The 25,619-nt window shown below is 41.2% G+C and overlaps 1 protein-coding gene across 1 annotated transcript in view; it reads right to left on the bottom strand.

Moving 5' to 3' along the window:
- Positions 1-377: 377 nt before the first annotated feature.
- The window catches only part of WDFY4 (WDFY family member 4), a 112,280-nt gene continuing 87,038 nt past the window's right edge, over positions 378-25,619 (bottom strand). Inside the window, exons 48-62 of the mRNA XM_058810186.1 lie at positions 24,612-24,654; positions 23,702-23,821; positions 23,108-23,225; positions 22,326-22,435; positions 18,636-18,789; positions 16,937-17,028; positions 13,868-14,080; positions 13,198-13,345; positions 12,599-12,756; positions 10,881-11,039; positions 7,790-7,969; positions 4,747-4,932; positions 4,055-4,142; positions 1,753-1,864; positions 378-764 (exon numbers count right to left, since the gene is read on the bottom strand). Of these exons, the coding sequence (XP_058666169.1) occupies positions 698-764; positions 1,753-1,864; positions 4,055-4,142; positions 4,747-4,932; positions 7,790-7,969; positions 10,881-11,039; positions 12,599-12,756; positions 13,198-13,345; positions 13,868-14,080; positions 16,937-17,028; positions 18,636-18,789; positions 22,326-22,435; positions 23,108-23,225; positions 23,702-23,821; positions 24,612-24,654 (1,948 nt within the window). The 3' untranslated portion in view covers positions 378-697. The remainder of the gene's footprint in view (positions 765-1,752; positions 1,865-4,054; positions 4,143-4,746; positions 4,933-7,789; positions 7,970-10,880; positions 11,040-12,598; positions 12,757-13,197; positions 13,346-13,867; positions 14,081-16,936; positions 17,029-18,635; positions 18,790-22,325; positions 22,436-23,107; positions 23,226-23,701; positions 23,822-24,611; positions 24,655-25,619) is intronic.

Genomic DNA, 25,619 nt, shown 5'->3' with positions numbered 1-25,619 from the left:
AGATCTTTCTCCTCACCAATTCCTTACATTTTGCCTGCCTTATTATAAAGAAAAAGTCAGAGATAGGAAACATTGCACCATAACACATGTTCACAGAGGTGCTGGATAAAGGCACCAGCATCAGGCTGGGAATTCCAAACTTCACTTTGCAAGCAAAACAGCCTTTCAAAAGGCATGCATATATTTTAATGCAAATTCAGGGAGAAGGGAAGAGTAAGAATGGAGATATTAATATTCTTGCATGTCAGTGAAGAACAAAAATACTGGGACATACTCATTTACCTGTTTGAAGCCCAAGTATTTTTTATCCCATTATATTAAAAATGCAATATGTTATTATTAAGCTACACTGCTCTTTGGCATAATCAAGGCAGTTTTATTTGCTAAATAATATTTGTGAAATACAATGTATTATGTCAAATTCAGTATCTAAAATAACATTTTAAATACAAAAGTTTTCCCAAGACAAATACTACAAAAATCTCATTGTCTATGTGCATATCTGTCAGTTTCTCTCAACTTTGGGGTCCAGTGTCTAATTTAAATTATGCTTGACTCCAGGGTCAGTCCAAAAACTCCCTTAAGATTCAGTCCCCAACCAGAGGCTTCCAGTTTCTCTGCTTCTCTCATGCTCTGAAGGATAAATTTTCTCTCCATCCAAAAGGTTGAAAAACCAAGAAATCTTGACTGTTTCTTCCTACCCATCCACAGACCAGCAGTAGAGTCTTCCCCAGTCATCACCAACTAGGATCTTGGATGAATTTCTTGAGAAAGAGAGAAAAAAACAAAGAAAACCATGTTGAGGAAGATGACACAAACAGGATCAAGGCTTTTTCTGTATGTGCAGAAATTAGGAGGATGCAATATTCAGGGGTGAACATTCTCTTTAAAGTTAAAATTGAAGACCCATGTTATAGAATATTCAGAGTTTGGTAGTTCAAAGATTGAGCTTAGAATTGGATCCAAAATTTCCTAGAGTTCAGTGGGTGAGTTTGGGACAACTTAACCAGATCAGAAGGTCTCAGCCTTCTCTGAGATTCTATGGATGTTAAATAATCTGCTGTCCAGATTCAGAATTCAGACTTGCTAGCACAATGTCCTGGTTTCAGCCAACGAAACCTCTGCTGCATGCAGTGCCACCAACACTAATGAAAGTAACCCTCACCCCGAACGTTCCCCCTCCTTTCAATGCACATCAACATCACACTAACTGCTCTAAGGCTGAGCATGCAGAACGCAGGGGTTTTATCAGCTGTCAAAATTGCAACACTTTCAGAGAAAGAGACAGTAAGTTTTTTTCAGTACATCATAACATCCTGGAGTAGGAGATAGCAACAAACATTACAGCCAGATGACTGCGGGAGGGGCTTGAGTAAACTGAAATACTGCTGGCTGTGCAAACTGAGAGGAGTTGAACAGCAAAGCTGTCCTTTGGCCAAAAACTTCCTGTTCACATTTTAAGGAGGTAGTATCTCCAGCAACTCCTAAGACAGGAGTTAGTTCCATGTTGCAGAGATGGTGTAGCAGCTACTAAGTTCTACAGCTATTCTGGCCAAAACCTGCTGTTGCTCCTGGCTTGTCTCCTACCTATCCAATGACTCCCCCAACATCATTCATTAACGCACCTAGCCAGGCTAGCTCCTTGGGGGGCTGCTTTTGGCTACAAGAGGTCCAGCTGAGCTCTCATAAGCCCCAACCCGAGGGAGCAGCAGGAGCCCAGCCCTGAGCCCCTCTGCTGGGCATTTTCCCTACCCGGACACGGCCAGCGCCGTCACCGCCACGCTCGTCCTGCTCGCCCGGCCAGCCAGGGCAGCGCTGGGGTTCAGCTCCCGACAGAGAACAAGATGTTTTCCACACCTGTTACCTGTTGTGCGGTTTAAAAATAAATATTTAGAAAGCGTCTAGGGGGCAGCACGGATGAGATTGTTATTATTTACGGTCAGCAAGTTGTTAAGTTGAGAACAAATATATTTAATCTTGGCCTGTGCTGTTGCAAAATAGGCCCATCCCAATTTAATTTGTGGCTATGATAGTTACATGTGCTGACGTGCGGCGGTATCAATTGTGTGCTAAATTGGATTTGTGTCTTATTGCTTTCTAAATTGCATGCCTAGTTCAGCAAAATTGTTCATCAGTTTTCACTGGCTCTGTGCTTAATAAGATGCCCCACAATACTTTGCTGCCAGGATATAATACAGCCTATAATTGCCTAGTAAAAAAAAATTACATAAAGCCCTAGTATTATCAACTTATCTAAATCTGCTCATAACAGAACCAATAATTAAATGCTGTGGACATTTCACATACACACACATACATACACACACCTAACAACATAACACAATCAGTTACTCTGGTCTTTCTAATGACTGTGTTTCGTATTAATTTTATTTTCTTTAATGCACAGAATGAGATGTGGGAATATTTGGTCATTTCAAATAATTCTGTAGTCATCTGAATAGGTTAAGGGAGTATGACCCTGCTTTGATTACACCTTTCAACTCTTTATTAAAGAATGCTGTTCCTGTATCCATCTGAAAACACACAGCCTTATGCTCATGTGCAAACAGGTGCTGTCTCTACACATCACTGGATACCTGGGGTGGGCACAAATCTTTTACAGTCCTCTTGGACGAAAACCACAAACAATAATCTTCTGCTGTGCTCCCATGGATGGCTTTTAAATCCTCATTTAGAGAACTGCTTAAGATATACATTTTACAAATAGCTAAAATATCAATCTGTTAAAAAACATGCATTTGGAATTATGCCTGGAAAGACCTGCCATGGGAAGTTATAGACAAGAACTTCAGATATTCTTGAATCAAAGGAGAATTTTCTATAGGTAAAGAGAATCCACAAAATGACTACAGGATACCACAGGGATTTTGGAAAGATGTTAAGTCTTTAGCTTTGACTTATTGACAAAACATTCTTCGATTAGAGATGAGAACAAAAACAAATATGAAGTTACCACAGCCAGACTACCTCACATCTGGCATCTCAGGTGTTCTTACACCTTTCGTAGAAGCATCTGGCTCTGGCTACTCTGAGGCATGACAAAAGGTTTGATAAGCATCTGGTTAGGCCATTAAACATACAGAAGCATATTGGAAATGTTTTCACATGGCAATCTAAGCAATGCTGATGCCAAGTTCCATGAACGGCACTTCTGAAGATCTCTGTGGTAATGCCCAATTACTGTATAATATCTTTCTTTTTGGAGATTTTACATCTATAGCTCTATATTTATGCAAATTGGGTGCCTAAAATTGAAGTAATAGAGAATGTCTGTAATGAGGACCACAGCAAATAAGTGGAGTAAAATATACATAATAACACCACAATTCCTTTCTCATAGAAAAAAGCGCTGGGAAAAGAAGAAAGCTGTGCTATTTAGGCTGTGTCTTTAAAGCTTTCTGACAGGTTTCAGCTCCTGTATTTGTTAGCACAGAGAAGTGAGCTTGAGTTGTTTTTAGTTCCAGTCAGCACCATAGTCCCACCATCTCATTAACCTCAGCTCTGTGAGAACTCCATGGTATCAGCTTCAGCTGCACACAGCCTTGAACAAACAGCTCCAAGCACTAGGGCCTGCTGCTGGCCTCCCACGAGTATGAAGGACCTCTGACTTGTTTTAAGGTGGCAAAGACAGCAAACCTCTCTGTTCCATCCCAGAGCAGGATCTGGCATTGCCCACTCTGCCAGGATACTTTAGTACAGGCCATCAGCAGGGGTGCCCAGGCAGTGGACTTCCTGCAGCCAGGACTACTTCCAGCCATTGGTTTATAGGTTCATGTAGAAAAGTCTTCTGAGGTTGACAGAACCCCTGGGAGGGCCTGTGCAAAAGCCTTCAGCTTCATCCAGGTGTGCCCATGAGATGGCTGGCTCAGGTGTGCTCTCTGTTGCCACCCACCACTGTGGCTGGTTGCAGTAAGACTGCACCAGTTGCCCACACCATCTCCCCTTCACACCACGGTGCTCACACCCCCTCTCCCTCCTCACCACCAACCAAGGCCTGCAGCACTGGGTCCCAGTAACCCCACTGTGCTCATACCTGTGCTGTCCAGCTCTTCCATCACCCCACTCTGCGCTCTCAGCCCAGCACCTTGCTCTGGGGTGTTGCTGTATTTCATCTTCCACAGCTGTGCCAGTGAGGGGGTAAACATAGAAAAATCATGGGTGGTAACAATGAGAGAAAGATTCAGCTCCTGCTTCCCAGCAAGAGAATTGGACTTGTAACACCAGGATTTCACAGCTGTGTCCCTGTCTGTCACTGTGCTGCAGGGTGTCACACTGGAGGAATGCAGGGAGCTGGTGGGGTTGCAAGGCTGACATGCTATCAAAAATCCCAGTAACCCGGGAAGTTCACCTACCATACTGGAGGCAGAATCAGCAGTGAATTCCTACTCATGAGAATGTAGGTGTTAATATACTGAGATGTGAACTCTCAGAAACCATATTCAAACATGTTACTAAGGAGTGACAGAATTTTTGCTTTCAGAATCACCCTAGAATGGAGAGCACATTTTCAAAATTCTCCCTGTATGGCAAGAAGTCCTCTTGTCAGGAGGATAAAAGTTGATAGGAAGAAAATATTTTACTCTGATTTTCATTTTTTGCCCTCTGCTGCACTTAATAAAGTGTCAGGGATTTTTAGTAGCTCTGTCCCTCCATTTAGAATAAAAAAATCTCAACCTCTGGTGTACATTGAATTAGGATTCCTTTTTCCCTCTCCCATCCACCTACCCTGACCACCCCATCTGTGCTTCCTGTGATGATGATGCTGCGTGTGTCCCAGTCCATCACTTCAGCAAAGCAGCAGCAGGTCAGGAGGTGGCAGCTGGGGCTGCAGGCAGTGCTGGTGCTTGCCAGGGGCTGCCCATTGACTGTCCACAGGTACAGCTGAGATCCCGCACAGGACACAATGTCACCCTGGAACACAGCAAGAGGCAATTTGTCTCCAAGCCCCACACTCATCCTCCTCAGAACTTTTAAATGCTGATTAGAAATTGCTGAACTCCTCTGATGTAAATTCTGACCATTGTTTTCTCCATTGGGCAGAAGATATAAACCAGACAAAGCAAAAATTACTTTTTTTTCCATGAAAAATTCTGACACTTTTACATCACAGAAACCTGAAATAACTGCCTCAGATCTAGCAAGATAATGCAGAAAAAGGGGCTTTTCCCCACATTTTTAAAATGAAAATATTTAATGAAATGTTCCTTTTCTGTTTTCCATAAAATCCAGGCTTTAAGTAAAAAAAGCAGACTGACAGTCTGACCCAGCTACCATCAGGGACTGTGCACAAGCAGTGCCTAGCACAGGTTCTGGGCCAGAACTAGTGCTCTTATAAGTTTTACAAATAAGCATTCCCTGACACAAGGACGTGGTGTTCACCTGCTTAGCTAGGAAGCCTTTGGTGATTCCACAATCCTCCTCTGCCCCTCACAGGGAGCTCACTGTCATCGCATTTCTGCACCGTGTTCTGCATTGGACCAATGGCCAGCTCTGCATCCAGTGCCCTGCATTTGTGATGCAGAAAACCTCCTTTGCACCTCTCCCCTCCACTCCACGCAGGTGCAGCCTTACCAGAGGCTGCTTGTAAGGAGCAAATACTCAGGTTAGTCTTCAGGGAAACACAAAGAACCAAGAGCTGATGTGGCAATTGTAAGTGATCTAATCAAAAGTGCATTTTGATCAAGGTATTAATTGAAATTCGACATGACTTTTCTACTCTTGATCTATAGCAAGCATCAGCTAAATAGAACCTCAACAGCAAAGTCATCTGATTCTGAGAAAGGACAGACATTTAAGTGTAGACACATTAAAGACACATTTAAGTGTGCCCTTAAATTAGCAGCATGCATCTGGTTTAAGTCAACTAACACCTTACTTCACCTCTGCCTCAATTGGGGCCAGGGCTCTTCTCACTGCTGGGCTGAATTCTGGAGATAAAAAATGATGGCATGTTCAAAACAGAGCTGCCAATAATTCAAGAGATTAAATTTCAGCTATGTTATCTGCATGAGAGTACATGGTGTCCAGGCATTTGGCAATAATCTACAGTGCTTTTCAGGTCTGGATCAGGGATTTAAAACTAACTTAAATAATTACAGCAAGCTTTTAAAATCCTCCTTAGTTTATGAACTTTTCAGGACAGTTATTATTTTGCACCTACACTACACAAATACCATGGGGTTTGGATCTATAGATGGAACGCAACTTCAAGAATCATGTAATGAAGAGCTATATAGGGTTCTTATTTCAGTGGTTTGTTTTTTTTCTTCAAAATTTTGCTTTGAACCATTCTTAATTTTTCAGGAAAAACCCCTTGCTACCAATCATGTAATTTTGTGTCAATCAAAACACTGTAGCACAATGGAAACACTTTGTTTCTATTTTCAGGTAGCTTTACATAAATATAGAGAGAAGAATTAAACAAAAATTACATTTCAGAATTAAGTGTTCTGTTTTGCTAATTTCAAAAAGAATTTTTTAATCCACAAGATATGGACCTTTTTATTTTCCTTGAAGCTTCAGTCATACTTTTCTAAGGTTTTTCCTCTATTAAATGAATTTTGATATACTATTGTCCAAACAGCTTGCCCTTCAGTAAAGTGGAGATCAGTCATTTGGATCAGTCACCAGACTGTTCCTGGCACAGACTGTCTCAGTTTTGGACAGTTCCAGGAGAGCAGATACCTGAAAAGGCTGCTGTACTGGCTGGTGCAGAATGGAGAGAGCTCTGTTCCCTTGGGATCTCCAGCAGCTCTGTGCCAGCCCTCCCTTCATTTCTGAGTGCTTGGCACGGCTTCAGCTCACTTCACAAGGGACCAGCAGGATATTCTGAGCTGGCCTGCTGAGGCCACTGGCCACTTTACACTAACCAGGACTGCTAGGGCTTGGGGCTGAGCTGGCACTGAACAGACAACTCAAATTGCCAGCCATCAGGCTGCATGGTTAATAAAGCTCTGATAGGAGATGACTGCTTTGGCACAGACCGAGTAGAGAATATCTGCCTGGTTTCTTACTGCTATGAACTCAATTTTACTTTTGTACAATATCCAGGACTGGATTCAACCTTGAATTGTCTGAGCAGCTGAAATCCTGTTTTAGTGTATTAGCAGAGAGAAAAAAAACCCCAAACAAATACGAAAGCAACATTTTTGGGATGTAGAAGGTTGGGAGAATAAAAATCCCATCCAGAGTGTTTGCAGTAAAATCCAATACAGAATATTTTCCTATCAACATGCATGCAATTCTGGCCAGGCACCCACCACAGATTTGTACCCACTGCTATCAGGAGCTCTCCCTGCACCTGGGAGTAGAAAGGGAAGGAAACAGTCAACATATCATTGCAAAGGTGTAAGGCAGTTGTCACCTGAGCTGGCAGACTGCAGTCTAACGTGTCTCAGCTGCATGAATGTGCAGCTCAGATGTGGCTCTGCTGCGTGAATGTCAGAAGGAATTAATTAAATAACAGGGGCAACAAGGTTATGGGTGAGCCAAATCCAGGAGGTACTTCATGCTCCATAAACTTAAAGTTGTTTAATCCTGCTATCTATCTATCCACAGATGCTTCTTAGCTACTTAGCTGCTCAGTCTAAGATGTTGCTTTTAGTGCTCGCTCTCATCATTAAAAACACTATTAGCAATCTCAGTAGAAAGAAAAAAAAATCAATGTATCAGACTCTCAGGATGTTTTTATGTTGGGAAAAGCACCCATTACATTATCATGAAATGTTCATGGATGCATCAGAAGAAAGATGATAAATGAAGATCTTACTGTTGAATTGTTGATGGCAACAGAGCGGAGGCTCTCCTCGTGGGCAGGAAGCTGGTTTATGAACGTCAGCTGGTTCAGGTCCCAGATGATGCACGTTCTGTCATCAGACCCACTCACAAAGATGCTGTAGGCTACAGATGCAGCAAGGCAGGTCACTGCCTGAGTGTGTCCATACAAAGCCTGGTGGGGAAAAACCAACCAATTAACCACAGCAGATGGTGGGTGATTTACCAGGGGATACCTCATTTGCTTAGTAAGAACAAGCAACCCAGTCATTCTTTGGAGAACTGAAGGGGGAATGAGGGGGAAATACCAAAGGATATTACAGAGAAGCATCCTTGTCCTCAACTCATAGCTGAAAAAAGCTGAGGGTCCAAGAGATTTGCCCAAATTACACAGTGATTCAGGCCCCCTGGCCTACTCTTCAGACTCTAAGACAGTGCTCTGTGGTCAGCAAGAAAAAAAAGAAAAAAATCACTTTGGTCCATGCAATTTTAACTAATATTTATGCTTGGAAATTTCTCAATATTTAAAAAACTTTTTGAAATACAATTTATCAAGATGCAATTCAGTAACCTTCTGAGTCCTATTTTCATGTGTATCTGAACAAGTACTAATACATTTCTAATATGGGTTAAAAGGAGAAACAGCATTTATGGAGCATTCTTGCTTTAAAGCCATGTAGGAATGCCTTTCTCTTTCATCATTACACAATATTCTATTATTGTTGTTGTTTTATAGGTTTAGGGACATAAGGAGTGTCCAGATAAACTTAGTTTTATTTAAACAGTTTCTTTAAAAAAGAAACATGCTTTAGGCAATTTAACAGCACAGAGAGAAGGCATGGATTGAAGTATGCTGCTAACAATTGTTTTATGCAATGCTCTCAAGATCTGCACACAATTACAGTATCAGCTTCAACCCAGCAGTCTCAGTACACATTAATGAAAAAAGTTTCATGCTTTTGACTCCCTACATATTTTCATTATCACTCTGCAAAGATTGACATATTTTTCCTTAATGGGAAATCTCCTGGAGCATATTTGCATAAAGATCTCGAGGCCAATCTCCAAGGTATTTTCACAAATATCAAAAGACAAAAAAGAGGGATGCAAGGATCACTGCAAGGATGTTTAGTCCGTGAAAACTTAAATCAAGTTTGACCATTCTAGTTAACTGTCTGGCAAGGACACAGACACACTGCAGATATGCTCCACACCTTCCTGAGAGGTCTGTGAGGCAGAGAGCACACCTTGCTCAAGTGTTTTGTTCTGCCCAGAAATTCTGGCGACTGGATCGCACAGATCCCTCTGCTAGTAAATTGCATGGATCAATACTCAGGCAATTATGCTCAGTCTTTAGTGTTCCACAAAACTGTGCAAGCAGATCCCACTAGAGAGGGAAAAGCTACTTTTTCTGCAGAAATATAGTTTCTGTACTTTACTACATTCCAAACCAGAATGTGTCAGTCCCATGAGACAGCTGGTAAGTGAATAGCATCCACTTTATGGCACATAAGCTGTTCTTAAGCAAAGCTCACTCTCTCAGGAAATTTTTTTGTTCAGCAGAAAAAGCAGCCACCATGAAACAGTGAATTACAGGAAAGCAGAAAGTAATTCACTGGAAGACATTTAGAACCATAGTTCAAGTTTACATCCAGTCCAGACAGTCATAAAAAGGAAAAAAACCTCTGCTGGCAAAGTAAACGAAAAAATACAAAATTTGTAATTGCATGATCTCATACCACTTTGTGGATTTTAGGTAATACCAAATTAATCACAGTGGAACACATCAGCAAAACTGATTTTAGATTGTTAAAGAGAAAGACATTGTAATGCAGATAAAAGACAGCATCTTGGGTTGCCTGAAACTCAGACTGACCCCCAAACTGTTTAGATGCTGATGAAAATTATTGCTTATGATTTTCTCTGATGCTATTTCTTCCATTTCTATATTCATGTCCTCCTTTGGAATAGTAACCAGCTGAATTAAAAGGTCATTAGATCTTGTCTCATATTTCTATCTTCTACAGCATTTAACATCATAAACCTCAAAAGAGAGGCTGCTCTAAAACAGTTTCCCCCCCTAATTTCAACACAAATTACAACAGGAATTTCTGGAAATGAAGATCTAAATACTTCTCTGGCATTCCAGCAGACAAAGAAATTTTCACTTCATTTAATGATAAATAAAATATGTTTTGGCTTAAGGTAGGAAGAACATTGAAATATCTGAATACCTCTCCAGAACAAACAAACAGAAGAAGCTTCTAACACTTGGAGACCTTGGTGATCAATGAACCCTTTGTCTTCCTAAAAGTAGCAGAGTTTTTTAATCAAGAGTATCTTCATTTCTTTCGGGAAGAATGGCCCCATGCTACCTTCCAGATATGATAGTGGCATACTCTAGTTCTCCTTGTAAAGCTGAGAACTCATCATAGCTGAACCACACAAATGTTGCATGAGAATTCAATTTTGTAAATGAAATAGCATGTATACAGGTGGTTGGTGACTATAGAAGAGCTCTAAATCAACAATCACTTCAAGGCTTTGGATAATGAGGTCAAAAACTATAGCATTCTTATTGGATGCATACCTCTCACACAGAGTGACAGATACATCTTTTATGTTCTGAATTAAGGCTGAGAAAAAAGAATCAAGAACTTTGCCTGGCTGAGGCTTCATCTCCACCAGCTAAGTTTGCAGGATATTTTAGAGATCCTGTCCATTGCTGTAGCAGCCCAGAACAAATTATAAGCATCTCTAGGTGATACTTGTTTCTGAAAATAACCCAAGGGCTGCACTTCAAGAGAGGAAAATATGCCTTATCTTCATTATTTCTTTTATCATGATGAACTTTGAAAATGCTACTAAAGGGAAAAAATCCACCAAGTGGCACTCATAGTGACGAGCTGTTGGTACAAGGCATATTATCAGCTCCTGCCCTGATACGGGCGGTCACATGCTTATTACTGCCTTTTTCCTGCCTTCTTGTTCAACAAAGGTGGTTCTTCTGACAATCATCTGAGAGATAAAAACCTTATTTTCTGGGTTTCATCAAGTTTCCATAGCAGAAAAGCCAGAGTATTTACCTGTCTCAGGTTTAGACATTTCACTTTGTCCTTGACCAAGGAGAATTCCCAGACACACACAGCTGAGCTTGTTCCAGATGTGATGATGGTAGTTGCTGAAGGACACACTGCACAGAGGCATTTTCCCCAGTCTGCCATGCACTCAAATGTAGTCACATTCTGTACAAGAAAGCATCTTTAAGTCAAATTCTCATTGGGTGATACTACGTATTTATGACACATCCAATTTTGAAATGACAGATTCAATTTTCAAAACAGACCCTCCATATTTTAAACATAAGAAAGAAAGTCTCATCATAACCAGTCTCTATGAGAGCCCAGCTGTGAACATGTGGACCTGCATGCAGCCATCTTGCAGGGACCAAACAGGAATGCTGACCAAAGCTCAGTATCTCATGTCTTAGGAGATCTGGGTCCCGATTTCTTTCACAACTTCAGCAAAGCTCATTCTGCCAACCACATTGTAACAGAAGGCAAACATTCCATGTAGATGAAAAAGAAGTCTCAGGCTGTGATGGCCACTGCCAACAGGGTTTCTGCCAGGCCCTCAAACCCTCCCTTATTTGGATTGAAAAGCCAAAAGACAAAGCACTAAATTCCATTCTGTGCTCTGTTAGCAGCACCCAAATCAGTCTAAAGCAGAGTCAGGTCTATTACACACTGCCCCAATCACAGCACAAGCGTCCTCCTGCACATTCTGCATTAGCTCTGCCCCACACAGCTGGGACAACACTCTGGTGCCAATGATTCTGGTGGAGTTGGATGGCACAGATACAAACCCCTGCCACAGACAGAGCAAACCTTTACCTACCTACAACAAGGACTAAAGTTTTTTATAAGCTCATGTCCACTGGCACTGCTGACCAGAGAAAATTCACGTTGGACTCTCAACTATTACTCACAATGACTGTGCAATCACACTCACTATGCTCAGCAGCACCCTGAGTTTTGAAGGGACAAACTGAATAATTGATGCCTGCAGCAACACTATGAACTGCTAAGCACTGATTTTATTAGACAGGGAGCAGAAATTAAAATATATCTCATGGCTTTTTCATTTCCATAGACTTTGGGTATGTCTGTAAAAACATAATGAATGCCACTTGCACAAATATCCAAGTCAGTATCTTGCTGAATTACATGTTATGCTATTCTGGTAACTAAGCTAACTCAGAATTCTTTGCATAGCATTGTCCCAAATACATCCAAAAATCAGTGTATTTATGGCAGAGGAAGAAACTAGATCTGTCAAGTGCCCTAACAAGCAGTGTGATGATATAGACCATTTATTTTTAACAGCAAAGAATTAAGAGTATTAACTTCATTATTTTGAATGAATGCACTGGGCTATGCTAGAGCCTGAGGGGAATTGACAGATGGGTCTGCCTTAATTCCAGCAGAAATTTCTGCACAATGAAATTTCTAATCAGTGACCAGGAGACCTTGTATTGTCCTTATGACCTATGGACAACACAATCACTAGATGGAAAACTTGGGATAATTTGGAGGCAAATGCCATGTTTTTGAGCAGTTTAAAATCATTTTACACTATCTTGGATATCCAGCTTGAGATTCTTCAAGAAGGTTGACAGTGAGAAAGTCCTGTACAGCATCCTCTGAAATCAGCTCCCCAACAGCCTCTGAAATGGGTGCCCAAACCAGTCAAAGACCAAAACATATAACTCATTTCTTGAATTCTTAGAGTTTTTCTTATTTACCTTCTCAGATCCATAGGTGCCAAAGCAGCAGGTGAAGTCCTCAAATCCCCAGCAGAATATTTTACTCCAAAGAGGAGGAATCAAAATTTTATTTTTTTCGACAGCCAGAATGCCTTTCTCTGTATGAACAATGTGCCCAATAGCTCCCTTGGGATAGTCTGGCAAGACAGAGAAAATATTTAATTCTTTTGGGTTTAGAGTGCTTATGTTTTCTCCTTGCACAGCTTGTGTGGTGAGACTGACAAGTCTCACATGTGGGCTCAGTGCTTTGCCCAGGCCCACAGACAGAAATCCACTCTGAAACTGCAATTCCACACAAAACAGTGGGAACACTCCTCTCCAGTGGACAGCATAAATACATGTGGAGAGGGTGACTTAAAAGAAAAGTTGTTTCAAACTCTACAATATAAGTTTGAAGAAGTTTTCAGCGCCGACTCCTAATACAAGGATACAAAAATCACAATTGGCAGAAGGGATCTTGATTGAACCAACCCATACAAAGCTGTGAGACTACTTTCATGATCTTGAAAATCCAGATTAATCCTTTCCAAAAAATGTTACCTGGTAGCTCAGAAAATGGAACACAGCCACTGAGGTACCTTTTATGGTAACTGGTGAGAGCTTCAGATTTTGCAGACTGCTCACAAGAGGAGGCAGAATTCCACTTGAGTGAAGGAACAGCCCAGACTCTCTTCCTGCTGAACCTTTCCCTTGAGCATTCCTAGATGGATGTGGCTTCGTGAAGAGCTAGAACAAAGGAATGTCATGGAAAAATAAATCTCTATTTGCAAGACCATGCAGACCTGTTTAAATCCTTAATCACAGACTCCAGGACCACCATACATAAACCTCTTAATTAAAATAAAACCTTACACATACTGCTTTTTCATCAGACTACATCCCTCCACCCCTCAGAGAGACAGAAAGTTAATCCCAACAATTGGATGAGAAAGAAAACACAGGTGAGACTTTGAGCTGAGGTTTAATTGACTATACCCATTCCCAGACTAGTGATAACTTGTGTGGCTGTACTGAAGGAGCAGAACCCAGAGCTGATGCTGCAGCTGTATGGGATACAACAGGAGCAGCATGGTTGAGAAGTGGGGGTGCATACTGAGGTAGTACCCAGCTTGGAAAAGCCTACAGCTCATCTTTCAGAATATTTACATCAGATTGTGTTTCTCATTTAAGTTACTATTACTGGTATGCAGTAAAAACACTGTAAGATCAAAATAGATTATGTCCTCTCTTCTCATGATAAAGCGGTACCTGCTTTGGTATCTGTCCAAAGTTGCTGATAAATCCCAGGATAGTGCCCTTAATCAGAGGATCTTTAATGTTGTTGAGGTCTGTCTTGTCTCCATAGAAGTAAGGGTGGTAGGTGTTAACTGCCTCCACTGCAGCTGAGCCATGCTGCTTGTGGCCAAAAATCAGATCGATCCAGCGATGAAGGTGGGCACTGACATAGTCACTTTCCAGTGCCTGGAACCAAAACAAAATTACTGAGTTCACCAGACTGTGTCCTTTACAAATGCATTACTGCTTTCCAGTCCTTGCTGGAGAAAAATTCTCTGCAAGTCAATCATCACACTTCTCCATTATCACCATTGTCAGCACATTCTCATAAAACACTAAAAGAGACTAAACTGGACCCCCACAGGAAACAGAAGGACAGGGTGCCACGTTTGACTTAACAGACACCAGAAGCAATATCCTCAGAGACAAGAAAGGTAGGTTCCACAAAGCAAAATGAAAGCATTCCACAGATCTTGGCACCCACAGCAATTGGCAAGTGGATTAATAGGACCAGAATGAACAATTACTACTGGACACACCGGAAGAGATGCTACAAGGTAATATATCCACCTAAATGTGAGCTTCATAGAAAGCTCAATGCATTCACATAGGAAAACTTGAGCTTGGAATACCCAGACAGCAAGTTCATAAGCAGGGGACACAAGTTCAAGCTGAACCTGTGCCCACCACCAGGTTAGCCAGCCTTACTCATGAGGCTGCACTAAATACCAGTGCTCCCACCAACACCTGCCTCACCAAACTTGTGTGTTTTCCCAAACAGCCTTGCCCAGTGATTCAAGCAGCAGTGTCAAGCTTTATTAAAAGCACTTTCCTCTCTCCGAATCATTTGACTGAGTAATCCCTGATGTTCAGTGAAAGGTCTTCCAAGCAGACCAGCCCACCCAAAGCACAGCAGAAATAAACAAACTAATGGGATCCAGAACAATGGCTCATTTCACAGAGCAGGCAGTTGCCCAGTGCAGCTGGTGTAAATGACCGTGCCCACAGCTATAATGATCACAGGGCAGCTCACAGAGCAAGCACAGTGTACAATCTGTCCCTGAACAGGCTCAGAACTCATTAATAAAAGCAGTTAGTCCATGAATTACAAACTGTAAATTTTGACTGGCATTCCTGCCAAAGCAAAACAGAGCAACTAACAGAGCTGTAACTGTGCAGCCTCTCAGAATTTCACTGAGCACTATGGCAAACCCAGCCAGGAAGGGAGAACTTGTGGTTTAGGGAGGAAGTAAATACATTTATTTAGTGGACTAGATTCCTAACTTATTAAGCATGAAACAGGAAGCTGCTCAGAGTTTTATGTCAAGAACAATTATTTACTCTCATATCCCCTCAGAACAGTGTCAACCTCAATCTGTTTTATGCACCAAACTCATTGTGAAACCTCTTAAAAATGGCCACAATGTCAGTAATTGGTACCTCCAGCCTTGTGGATATCATCAGAGGAGACAGAAACCCTCATGTTTCAGAATTCAAGATCTCTGACTCCTCACTTCAGGGTTAGACAAAATCTTCCAGGCAGGTTAATTAAGATTTCTTGCACTCCCCTGTGTAGTACCTAGTATCAGCTATGGTTGAAGAGACAATATTGCACTGACTCTACAGGAAATCTGATCAGGTCTGGCAAATTATTAACACAAGTCTATAAACATGATCTTTCATTTTCTAAGCTGTTCCTATTTGAGATTTAAATTAATTTATCAGCTGTGCCAATGTTATTAAATAGTACAGCCCAGTGGAAGCAGTTCTGTAAACAAATGGTAGAGAGCACCCAGTATCCACATTAAATGCACTCTGGGGGTTTTACTTCCAACTAAATCCAGATTGTTCCTGCAGGCTGAATGCTACCAGCATGTGGAGCACACAACTGGAGTGCAGTTTTTCCTTCATTTCATCCAAAACAAATCTAGTTCACACAATCTGAGATCATTCTACAGTGGCACCAAAAACATGCTATGCAGTGATAACTGTAGTTTGATTTCCAAACTGCACCATTACTCTAAAGCACAAGGCAAAAGCAAATTTCTCCATTGTATCCAAGTGCCTTTGGAGTGTTCATCATTACACAAGCAGTAAAGAGCTCAGCAGCTTATACTGCAAACAACACGTAGAATAGACAGGATGTCTCCCTGTGTTTCTCTTTAAAAAGCATCTGTGTAAAATTGCAGCATCTTACAGTCACACATGGCTTTTTTTTCTGCAGCATAGCTGGTAGGGAAGGACAGTGTTGCCCTTCCCTTATTTGGGGAACTGGGAAACAGACATTGAGCACCTTGGAAAGGCCACAAGACAGAGCATAAATTCATCACAGCTGTACTGTACACAGCAACAGTCTGTGTGCACTCACACATGCAGCTCACCCTAAGAAATCTGATGGGGTAATGCAGGAGCACTAGAGAGACTCACACCAAGATATTATGCTGCAAAGTCTGAGTTCACCACAACAATCTTCACACAGAATTGCACTTGCATTCACTTTTATGTAGCAGATGACATCACATGGAAGACTTTCTAATATTAATAGATAGCACTAATTGCAGTAAGTCTCAGGACCTTAGAGCTATTTGCTTTCAAATTGCCAAGGCTGACTCCATTAAGGGCAGAGAGTTACATTAGGTTTCCCCCATCCCAACCCCTCAAAATAAAAAAGAACCTTTAGTTCTGGTGTGACTCAGAGATGGAAAGTAATAATTTAAATAAACATACAGATTGTTACCAACAACATGGAACTGTATGCATATAAATTCCTGTGCATTATATTATGTTCTCTTACACTTGTGGGCTGAGATATGTTCATGCCACAAACCTACACATAATCCACATCTGGTCTGGAAAGTTTGCCTTGACTGAAGGTGAACTGTTAGGCAGAGAAGCAGTCATACAAAGTTCAGAACCAACACCAACTTCAGAAAGGCAGGACGCATTTGGATCCAATGTTTTAATTTGTGACTCTGGCCTTCAGAACTTCATTTTAAGTGGGACCCAGACAGCAATTTATCACAAATCTTTATATTCACCTACCTGTCTGTGCAGAAAAATGAATTTATGGGGGTCCCCATCTGCCCAAGGAGGAAGCTGCACATCTCCCAGCACTGTTCCATCCTGCATGCAGCCTGCAGGAATTACAAAGGGAGAATCCAAAACAAGAATCGGACACGTTGAAAATAGGAACAGCTTTACTAAAACACTGAAGTCAAAGGAAATTGAGGTGGTTTTCCCACATGCAGTTTCAGGTTCATCAAATTTAGTGCCGTAGAAGACTGAAGAACCAGTGTTCTGGGATTTCTGATCCAGTGACAAAGCAGTGAGAAGATGTTCCAGTAATTGTCACTAACACAGTAAAAATGTGCATGTCCTCAGCACAAGCCATTTTAGTACAGAATGCAAATGCAGACAAGACAAATGTGTTTGCACAACTTTCTTTTTATACATAATCCTGCAGGCCTTACTGCCAAATATTCTGACCAAAGCAGCCACTGAGAAGGATTTTGTTCTCAAGTCCTTTGCAACCTGATCCCTTTCAGAAGGTGAGCATGTGTTCTTAATCCAGAGCGCAGTGTTGTGCAACTGGATGAATTCAAATCTAAATTGAGGTTCAGCTCTGGGACCACAAGTTTCTGTACAATTTAGCAGTGAACAGATTTGGGTTCTTGGCTTTGCCTATTTTAAAATCTTCCTGTATATTTGCTCTCTATTGGCAAGATTCTGGTGCCCTTTGGGTCCCTGCACTCTGTATTTTGATTTCAGCCAGACTTTGTTTCTTAGTCTCCTCTCAGGAGGAAACTACGCTAATTTCTTCTTATCCTTCAACAAACTTCTAATAGATTTTTTTTCCCTTATTCTTATATAGAAATATAGAAATATAAACATTACTATCTTTTAGCATGCCTCATTTCACTGATACCTTAAATGTAATATTAGCTAGATTTCAATGGGTTAAATTGCCTTTGCTATCACAAATTCAGGATGATTCTTCAGGTATTTTTCCTCTGCCTTAATTGTTAACCAACCAGTGTCTATTAAAGAAAGCAACTTTGCATTGCAAATGGTGTGAAAGTCCTGTAAAATGAAGTGAGTCAGAACTGCCATGCCTATTTCTCACTAGTGTTTTTTCTGGATTCTCTCTGAGCCTTCATCATGGACGCAGAAAGGTCTAGAGACAGTGTACATTGAGAGGGGACTGTGATGCTGCTTGAGAATAGGGAAAATGTATCAAGTTCATGTAAGTTGTGCAGAACCTTTGAAGATGAGCATAAGGACATTTGGAAACTAATCACCTTGTGATCCCATGCAGAGTGAAAAAAACAAAAACCTTTCACCAACACCATTTAGCAATTGACATATCTCCAAAAGAAGAACACATTTTCAATAATTACACAAATATCATAATACGGCCAAACTTTCAAAAGCAGTCAACTAGATTGGCTATATAAAAATCTACTTTTGTGTGACAAAACATGCAATTCTTTTGCCCAGAAATTAATAGGAACTAGTTGCTTCTTTTCCTGGGCTGGAAACTTGGTTCTTCTGACATAATTCAGTTTTAGAAGCTTGTATTGTTGTAGTGTTATTTGTAGTGTTATTGTAGTGTTATTGAATAAAAACTGATCTCGTGGTTAGAAAGACTCATCCTGTCCAGAGACCAACTCTTAACATATGATCTGGATCTCTCCTTTTGGTAGGATGCTGGAAGAACACTTATGTCCCTTCTAGAACTTACCAAGTTCAAAGTGATTTGCATTGGTTAGGAACTCTGGCAAGTAAAAGAACTCAGGGATGAGCTCCCTGACATCACTCATGTTGTCCCTTGATGCTGATTCCCACGTGCTCTTGACACTGTGAAACATCCGGTCTGCAACATCAAAACTCCCACCCTGTGAAATGGAGACAGACAAAAGGACTTCAGGGTGAGCATTCTGCTGCATTAAAAACATATTTGCCAATTTTGCAAGAATCACTGCCCTTTTGGCTCCCCCTGCATACTTGCACACTTAGGTTTCAACTCCTTTAGATCTGCTCTGCTCAGTCTGGCAACTGCAAGTGAAGAAGTAATTTTTGCCATATCTTTTTTTAGGGAGAAAATATTCTCATGAAACAGTTATCAGAAGACAGTAGTCAATAAATCCCAAGTGCTGAAGCCCCACTCCTTGCTTGTTTTTTGAGATAGACTCACACCAAAACTCAACATATATTCCAGATGGAAAGATCCCACCCCTCTTTCCCCTAAGGTGAATTCTGGTCAGGCTTCTGGTCCAGCCTCATCTTTAAATGACAGCACAGTTCTGCTTTAGCTCCTCGTCCTTCTTCCTTATACCAGTGACAATTGTGAAGCCTTCCCACACCCATTCAAGGGACAGAGTGAAAAAGTGGCTAATCACATGAGCAAGCCTATCTGGAGTTAATCTGGTGCACAAGGTCATCTTGCTCTTGATCATTATTAGGCAGGGACCCTTGGAGTCAAATTCAAATTGAAATTAAAACAGAGTAGAAGGAGGACTATAAATAAATCAACAGCTAACAAGTATCTCATTGAAGCATATTAAAGGGCTTCGTATATTTAATCTGCACACAGTGTGCTGTGTCTGGTGGTGATTGATGCTTTTTCATCTTTTTTTGCAGCTTTTATGAGAGCTGGTGGTAATCTCCTGAGAAACAATATGATTTGTAATAAAAAGATTACCTGTATTAAATAAAAATAATATATACATAGGAAATGCTGTTAGCGCGACAAATCTGGTTAAAGATATTACCACCATGAAAAAATGTGATTTTTTCCCTGGCTGTCTAATTCATTTTAGGGAAAAGTAATATCTTTAAAACTTAAGCCTGTATTATTTATAAAGGAAGCAATAACTGATTTTCCCATTTCCTATATTAATAAATTTATTTGCATATATTTATATCAGAATTAATGAGTTTTCTCTCTCTATGAATGCAAAAACTGCACTGAAAGGGAAAAAGAGAATCAAGAATTGCTTTATGCTTTTAGATTGCAAGACAACGAACTCTTATGACTTTTCTACAGCTAGACAGAGTAAGTCTGTTTTCTTTCCTTTCAGTAGAGGCCTTACTGACATCAAAAATACTGGAAAAATATGCTTTTTAAAACTACAGTCCAGCAGGATATATACAAAGCAAGTAGGCAAAATGGTCTCTAGAGAGAAGTCAGAACTCCACAAATTCGTAACACTAAGCATCCATCACCTTGGTGCTGCTCAAGACCCAAAGACCTCAGTGTTTCTAAGAGCTGCTTATGAAGGTGCAAAGACTTGCCCAGAGATGCTGAGTTGTTGTTCCCTGCTGGTGGTGACTGCTCAAGGGTCAGTAACACCATGAGGAGTAAAGACCCTGCTCTCTATAAGTACTTTTGAGAGGGAAATGTCAGGAAAAGTCAACCTGATAGCTGAAATGCAAGAGTGGGATAAGAATAAAAGGGGATAAAAGAGTTGAATTGATCAAAAGCAAATTTCAGTATTGAGGGCAGGTTCTAGAATGCCTTTCCAATAAAGACACTGGACATGGAAACCTTACTGCTCTTTTGTGGTGCTGAGACCAATTCTTGAAAAGAATCCCAGGAGGTACCAACCAATACCTGTTTGAAAAGCCAATTTTTCCTCCATTCCAGTACAATATGAACAGCACATGCAAACTTTTATCCAGAGTCAGATTTCAATACATTTAAAAAAAAGTGAAATAAGGTTTCTCCTGTACAGTCCCACTACTGAAGGCAATGCTTCCTCACTTCAATGCTTCTGTGGTTAGGTGCAAATCAACTGTTTGACTCGAGAGACAAAATGTTATGCCAACATAAAGTTTCCACAGAGAGTGCACCCAAATTGTTGCATGTCCTTGTCATGTATTCAGACCACCCACTTGCAGATATATATGTAGCTTTTTCACTTTTTAAGAATCCGAGAAACTTTCAAAGCTCCCAAAGGCAGCAGCACCCTTCCAAGGGTTTAAGTGTGGGAGTTCTCTTTTTGCAACCTGACATTGACTTGATCACACAGTTCTCAGATCTGCTGTTTGCCTGAAAGCATCTCACAGTTAGCAATTCCTGAGCTACCACAGGACCAGTCACCTGGGGAACATGACAACACTGAGCTCAGCAGAACATGCACCAACATAAAAGCAAAAGAATAAGAAGAGAAGGAGTTCAGCAGTTTCTTTTAGTGGGTTCACACCCAGAACATTTTTTGCGTGTTTGAGATCTCAATAGCCTTTGAAGATAATTATGCTTACAAAACTGCTGGTTACCTGCTGCTCACACAAACACAGCCACAAAGCATTCACTCAGACTGTGAACTCATTATGCATGAAAAGTGTGCCAGGGAGATCCAGCAGCCTTTGTTGTTTACAACAAGAAATAACTGCTCCACAGTCATTCATGTCTGCAGCTAACATATGGCTCACAGAGTGTGATGGCAACTATTGCCTCAGGTGGTTCACTAACCCATCAGCTACTACTGGTAACAGCCAATATCATAGGGCTTATTACTTAATTAACACAGCACTTTATTTGTATTACTTCACTGGAAAAAAACCAAACCACAACAGCAAAGCAACGTGGAAAGCTGCAGGAGACATGGCCATCCTACACTATGCATACAGCACTTTCCAAGTGTGAAATATTCTGGCCAAGCTATCTTCCTGTATTTCTCCATAAGGCTAGGTAGATTTCAGCAAGATACTCTCTAAAAATATAACTTGGAGGATTGGTCCTCCTGGTAGACCCTGTTATAACACAACAAATTACAGAGAAGACAGTAACAACTCTCTGCTACAGCCCAAGTGTATTTGCTTGAACATTACCAACTGCCTGCTGAAAAGGGCAATCAGGAAATTTGGTGCCCCTGTATGCTGGGGAGGTGGGAAAGGTACACACAACATCCAATTTCCATAAATTCAATTCCATGGTGAAATCAGCTTGGCACTTCTTCAGGAAGTCGATCCCACGATCCCTATAATTTCATACCTACCAGAACCTATATGTCCTCACCTGGCCCAGGAATGTTCTTTATGTCACTACAACAAGCTCCTAGTACTTGCCAGTAGCTGCATGGCTGTACTTGGGCTTAGAAGACCTCATCTTACAGAATATCATACCAAGTCTCATGTGCCCCAAAGCCAGAAGCTTATGATCAGACAAGCAATAAAACATCTATTTGTTCACGTGCCTCAGCTCTCACAAAGCTAAATAATCCTTCTCCCTTGCATCAGCCATAGTCTCCTTAAGCTGTTTTCACTGAATTCAACTTTCATGGCATAAATGCTGCCCCAAATAAACCCCAAGTCGACATATAGAGTACATCAATTGTCAGGAGAATAATCCTCCTTCATTATACAGCCACAGTAACTCACTGCATGGTTCATAACAAGGAGCAGGAGGGAAGTTATCTTGCCCCCTTACCTGCAGAGAACAGAAGGTCTGGGTAAATGGCTCCATTCGCACCAGGTAAGATGCCACTATAATTGCTGATGAGTAGTGAGTACAGTAATGGCACTGGGCTGACAGGTCTCCTGGAAATTGCACACAAATCAGATTCCAGTAAAAAACCCCCACCATTTCAAGCCCATAGCATCCAGTTACCACAACACAACTAAACAGGGAATGGGTATTTTAAGCAGATGTGTTCAAAGACCTGTGAGCTTCAGCACCCCTTGCACTGACTACATGCACTGAATGTGCACAGTTACTACTGAATTATGTTCATTTTTTGACTTCCACGTTTCATTTTCTGAAGAACAAGGCCTTTAACTTTTAAAAACATCCCATTCTCTAGTAGTGCCACTTGGTCTCCAGAGGTCAACAGCCTCAACACTCTGTTTCCTTTCCTTAAGGTAGCTGTTAACCTGCGTGCAGCAGCCTCCTACATGTAGCTTAGCTAACAAATAAGACCAATGTGTGCAGCTTTGTTTTGTTACAGAAAAACTGTAAGAGCACAATTTTTCCAGGGAACATTGCTTTTTCCTGTCAAAGGGAAGAGAATAGAATGCAGCAGTACAAGGCACATAAGGCAGTAATTGCATTTATTTCAAAGAGACATTTCTCTTTGAATTGTCAGTTTGTATACAGCAGTGAGAAAGGCTCTCCTTGGCATGGTGTTTCTCTTAGCCACAGATCTGCAAAGTTTTTGAGTGCTCTGACAGGACTCAAGCCTCTGTTGTCTATTAGCCTCCTAAAACACTCACCCTCACTTTTTTCCACTTCATGGAAGCGCTGGATGAACTTTTGTTTCCTCTCCACAGTCTGTGCTCCCATGGGCTTTGTCAGGTCTCGAAATGTATGAGGATCAGTGAGGTTTAGAGTCTGAAAAGAAACACAGCAGAGATGCAGATTTTAAGATCTTAGACATCATAACTATCCCAGTGACACTGGGAGGTGGCAAGGCTGTGTTGGAAGTTTCACTCATGCAAGAAGGTTACAGGTTTACCCTCCTCTGGAACTTCACAAATAAAGGACCTGGCAGGTTCTAAATTACTCTTAAGGCTTTTCTATCCAAAACTATTCCTCTGTGTTCACAGAAACCTGTCCATGCCTATCTGCTGAGCTGATGCAGCATGTCCTTATCTAGGTCTGTATTAAACAGATGTTCATCCATGGAACGTGATCCTCAGTCTGCTGACTTGAAGATAAAGTTAATCTTATGGAATCAGTACAGTTCAAACTAACTACTTCAAATTTTAAACCTTTGGTCTAGACCCCTCTGCTTCAATGGCATCATTCACCAACCCTTTGTGCAGTTACTACCATAGAAAATATGGAATTCTGCAGCCAGCACTGACCTCAGAGTCGTAGTCAGCAAGGACCCATGGAAACACAGGATACTGCATGTAATCATTGTAGCTGCGGCCAGCCAGAGTGTTCAGGTACATGAGGTAATCAAAGTTGCTGATCTCCCTCTTCTGCAGGGAAGGGAAACAAGCATTAAAATCTCCAGACTCTGCCCCTAAAAAACCATGCAAAAGCACCCTCGGAGGCCTGTGGCTCCCAGGTCCACGAGGACAAGAACTATGTAAAATAGTGAAATCAATCATCCTCTCCCATTCAGATCAACACAATACCTCTTACACAACAGTCCCTTCCACAGAACCTGTCTTCATTCCGTCTCTTCTTCAGACAGGCCATTTGCATTTGTCTATAATCACACAGTGCTTTTATGCTGTATTTGCATAACAGAGCATTTTTTCTTGATTTAAAAGTGAGCCAAATGCATGCAGACTGGATATTGGAAAATCCTGGACAACTGCCTATACAGAAAAGGCTGCACAAAGTGCTACATATAAGCAAAAGGGTATGGATTTCTTCATTTGCCTTGAGTCACCAAGATCATGGCTACAGAAAAGTAAACGTCTCCCAGCTCAGCAAAACATCAGTGCAGTCATTTAGTTGTATAGATGATCTGTGAACAGGCATTCAACTAGGTGGCTCTCTTTGGTCTCAATTTAAAAATGTGCATAAAATCACACTTAATCTGCCAGACAGTAGCACCATATGTTTCATAGCAGGACGAGCAAAATCTCTGCAATAACCAGATGTAAATACTGTGCTCCTCTTGCCAACAACCTCACCTCCAGCAATGAGGGAACAGCTTAGGCCTTGAGATACACGTGTACACACACACACATCTGTGTGCAGACGTATCTGTGTGGTGGAATTCTTTGCTTAAATATGTGCAGCCAAGATTTCGCTTACCTGCCACTTTTGGAGCATTGTCTTTTCCCCTCCTGAGTGTTTCCTGTATGGAACAAACATTTGATTGAAACAGCCTACTTCAGGACAATAAGAGAAAGTCAGCACATTAACATCTGTGCTCCCTGCTCCCACCACACAGAAAGAGAGAACACCAAGGCTAGAAGGCTGAAGTTTCATCATTGACCAAATAATTCCAAAATCAGAGTGTCGTTGATTAGGTTAGTGCTGTTCTGAGTCAAGCCACACTGCTCAGCTTGTATTCGCAGCCTCATGCCATTGTAAAACTATAGAGCGCTAATGACAGGTACCATTAAGCCTGCCTGATTCTATTCTATTCTAAAACTTTATTCTCAAAAGCTCATGCTTTTCTGAAGCATTCAGAAAACACTGACTTAAAAACAAAACTCTCTCAGTCTCCATGTCAAAGACGTTTGTTGCACAATCCACTTTGAAACCAACGTCATTCTTAAAGAGTGGATTGCCATTTTAATACTTTTTAAAGTAATAAACATGTCATTTCCACATTTTTGCTTCTCAAAGTGCAACTTGATATTAAAACTTAAAAAAAAGCAACAACCCAGATCAACAAAAAGCAGGGGAATTCACTTGAAAATAAGAGTCAAAGGTTCTGAGGAAACAAAAGTTTCATTTCAACTGCACTGAACCAGAACGTATGTCATTATCTGAAGACCATGGACTTGTTCTTGTCAACATCTAGAGACCAAACTGAGACAAGTGACAACTGGATTATCATGGTTTAGCCCCAGCTGGTAAATGAGCCCAACACAGCCCCTTAGGCACTGTCCCTGCATAGTGATGAAGGAATTACAGGAGGAAAAGTGAGAAAACTTGTGGGTTAAGGTAGTCTAACAGATAAAGCATAGGACGTGCACGCAAGCAAAACAAACCAAGGAATTCACTCACTACTTCCCGTTGGCAGGCCAGCATTTAGCCATCTCCATGGCTCCATCACATGTAACCATGACTTATGAAAACAAACGTCATCTC

This window comes from Ammospiza caudacuta, chromosome 9 (genome assembly GCF_027887145.1).
Source record: "Ammospiza caudacuta isolate bAmmCau1 chromosome 9, bAmmCau1.pri, whole genome shotgun sequence".
Lineage (NCBI taxonomy): Eukaryota > Metazoa > Chordata > Aves > Passeriformes > Passerellidae > Ammospiza > Ammospiza caudacuta.
Note: the sequence above shows the minus strand (reverse complement) of the source record. Positions and strands in the feature narration are given on the sequence as shown.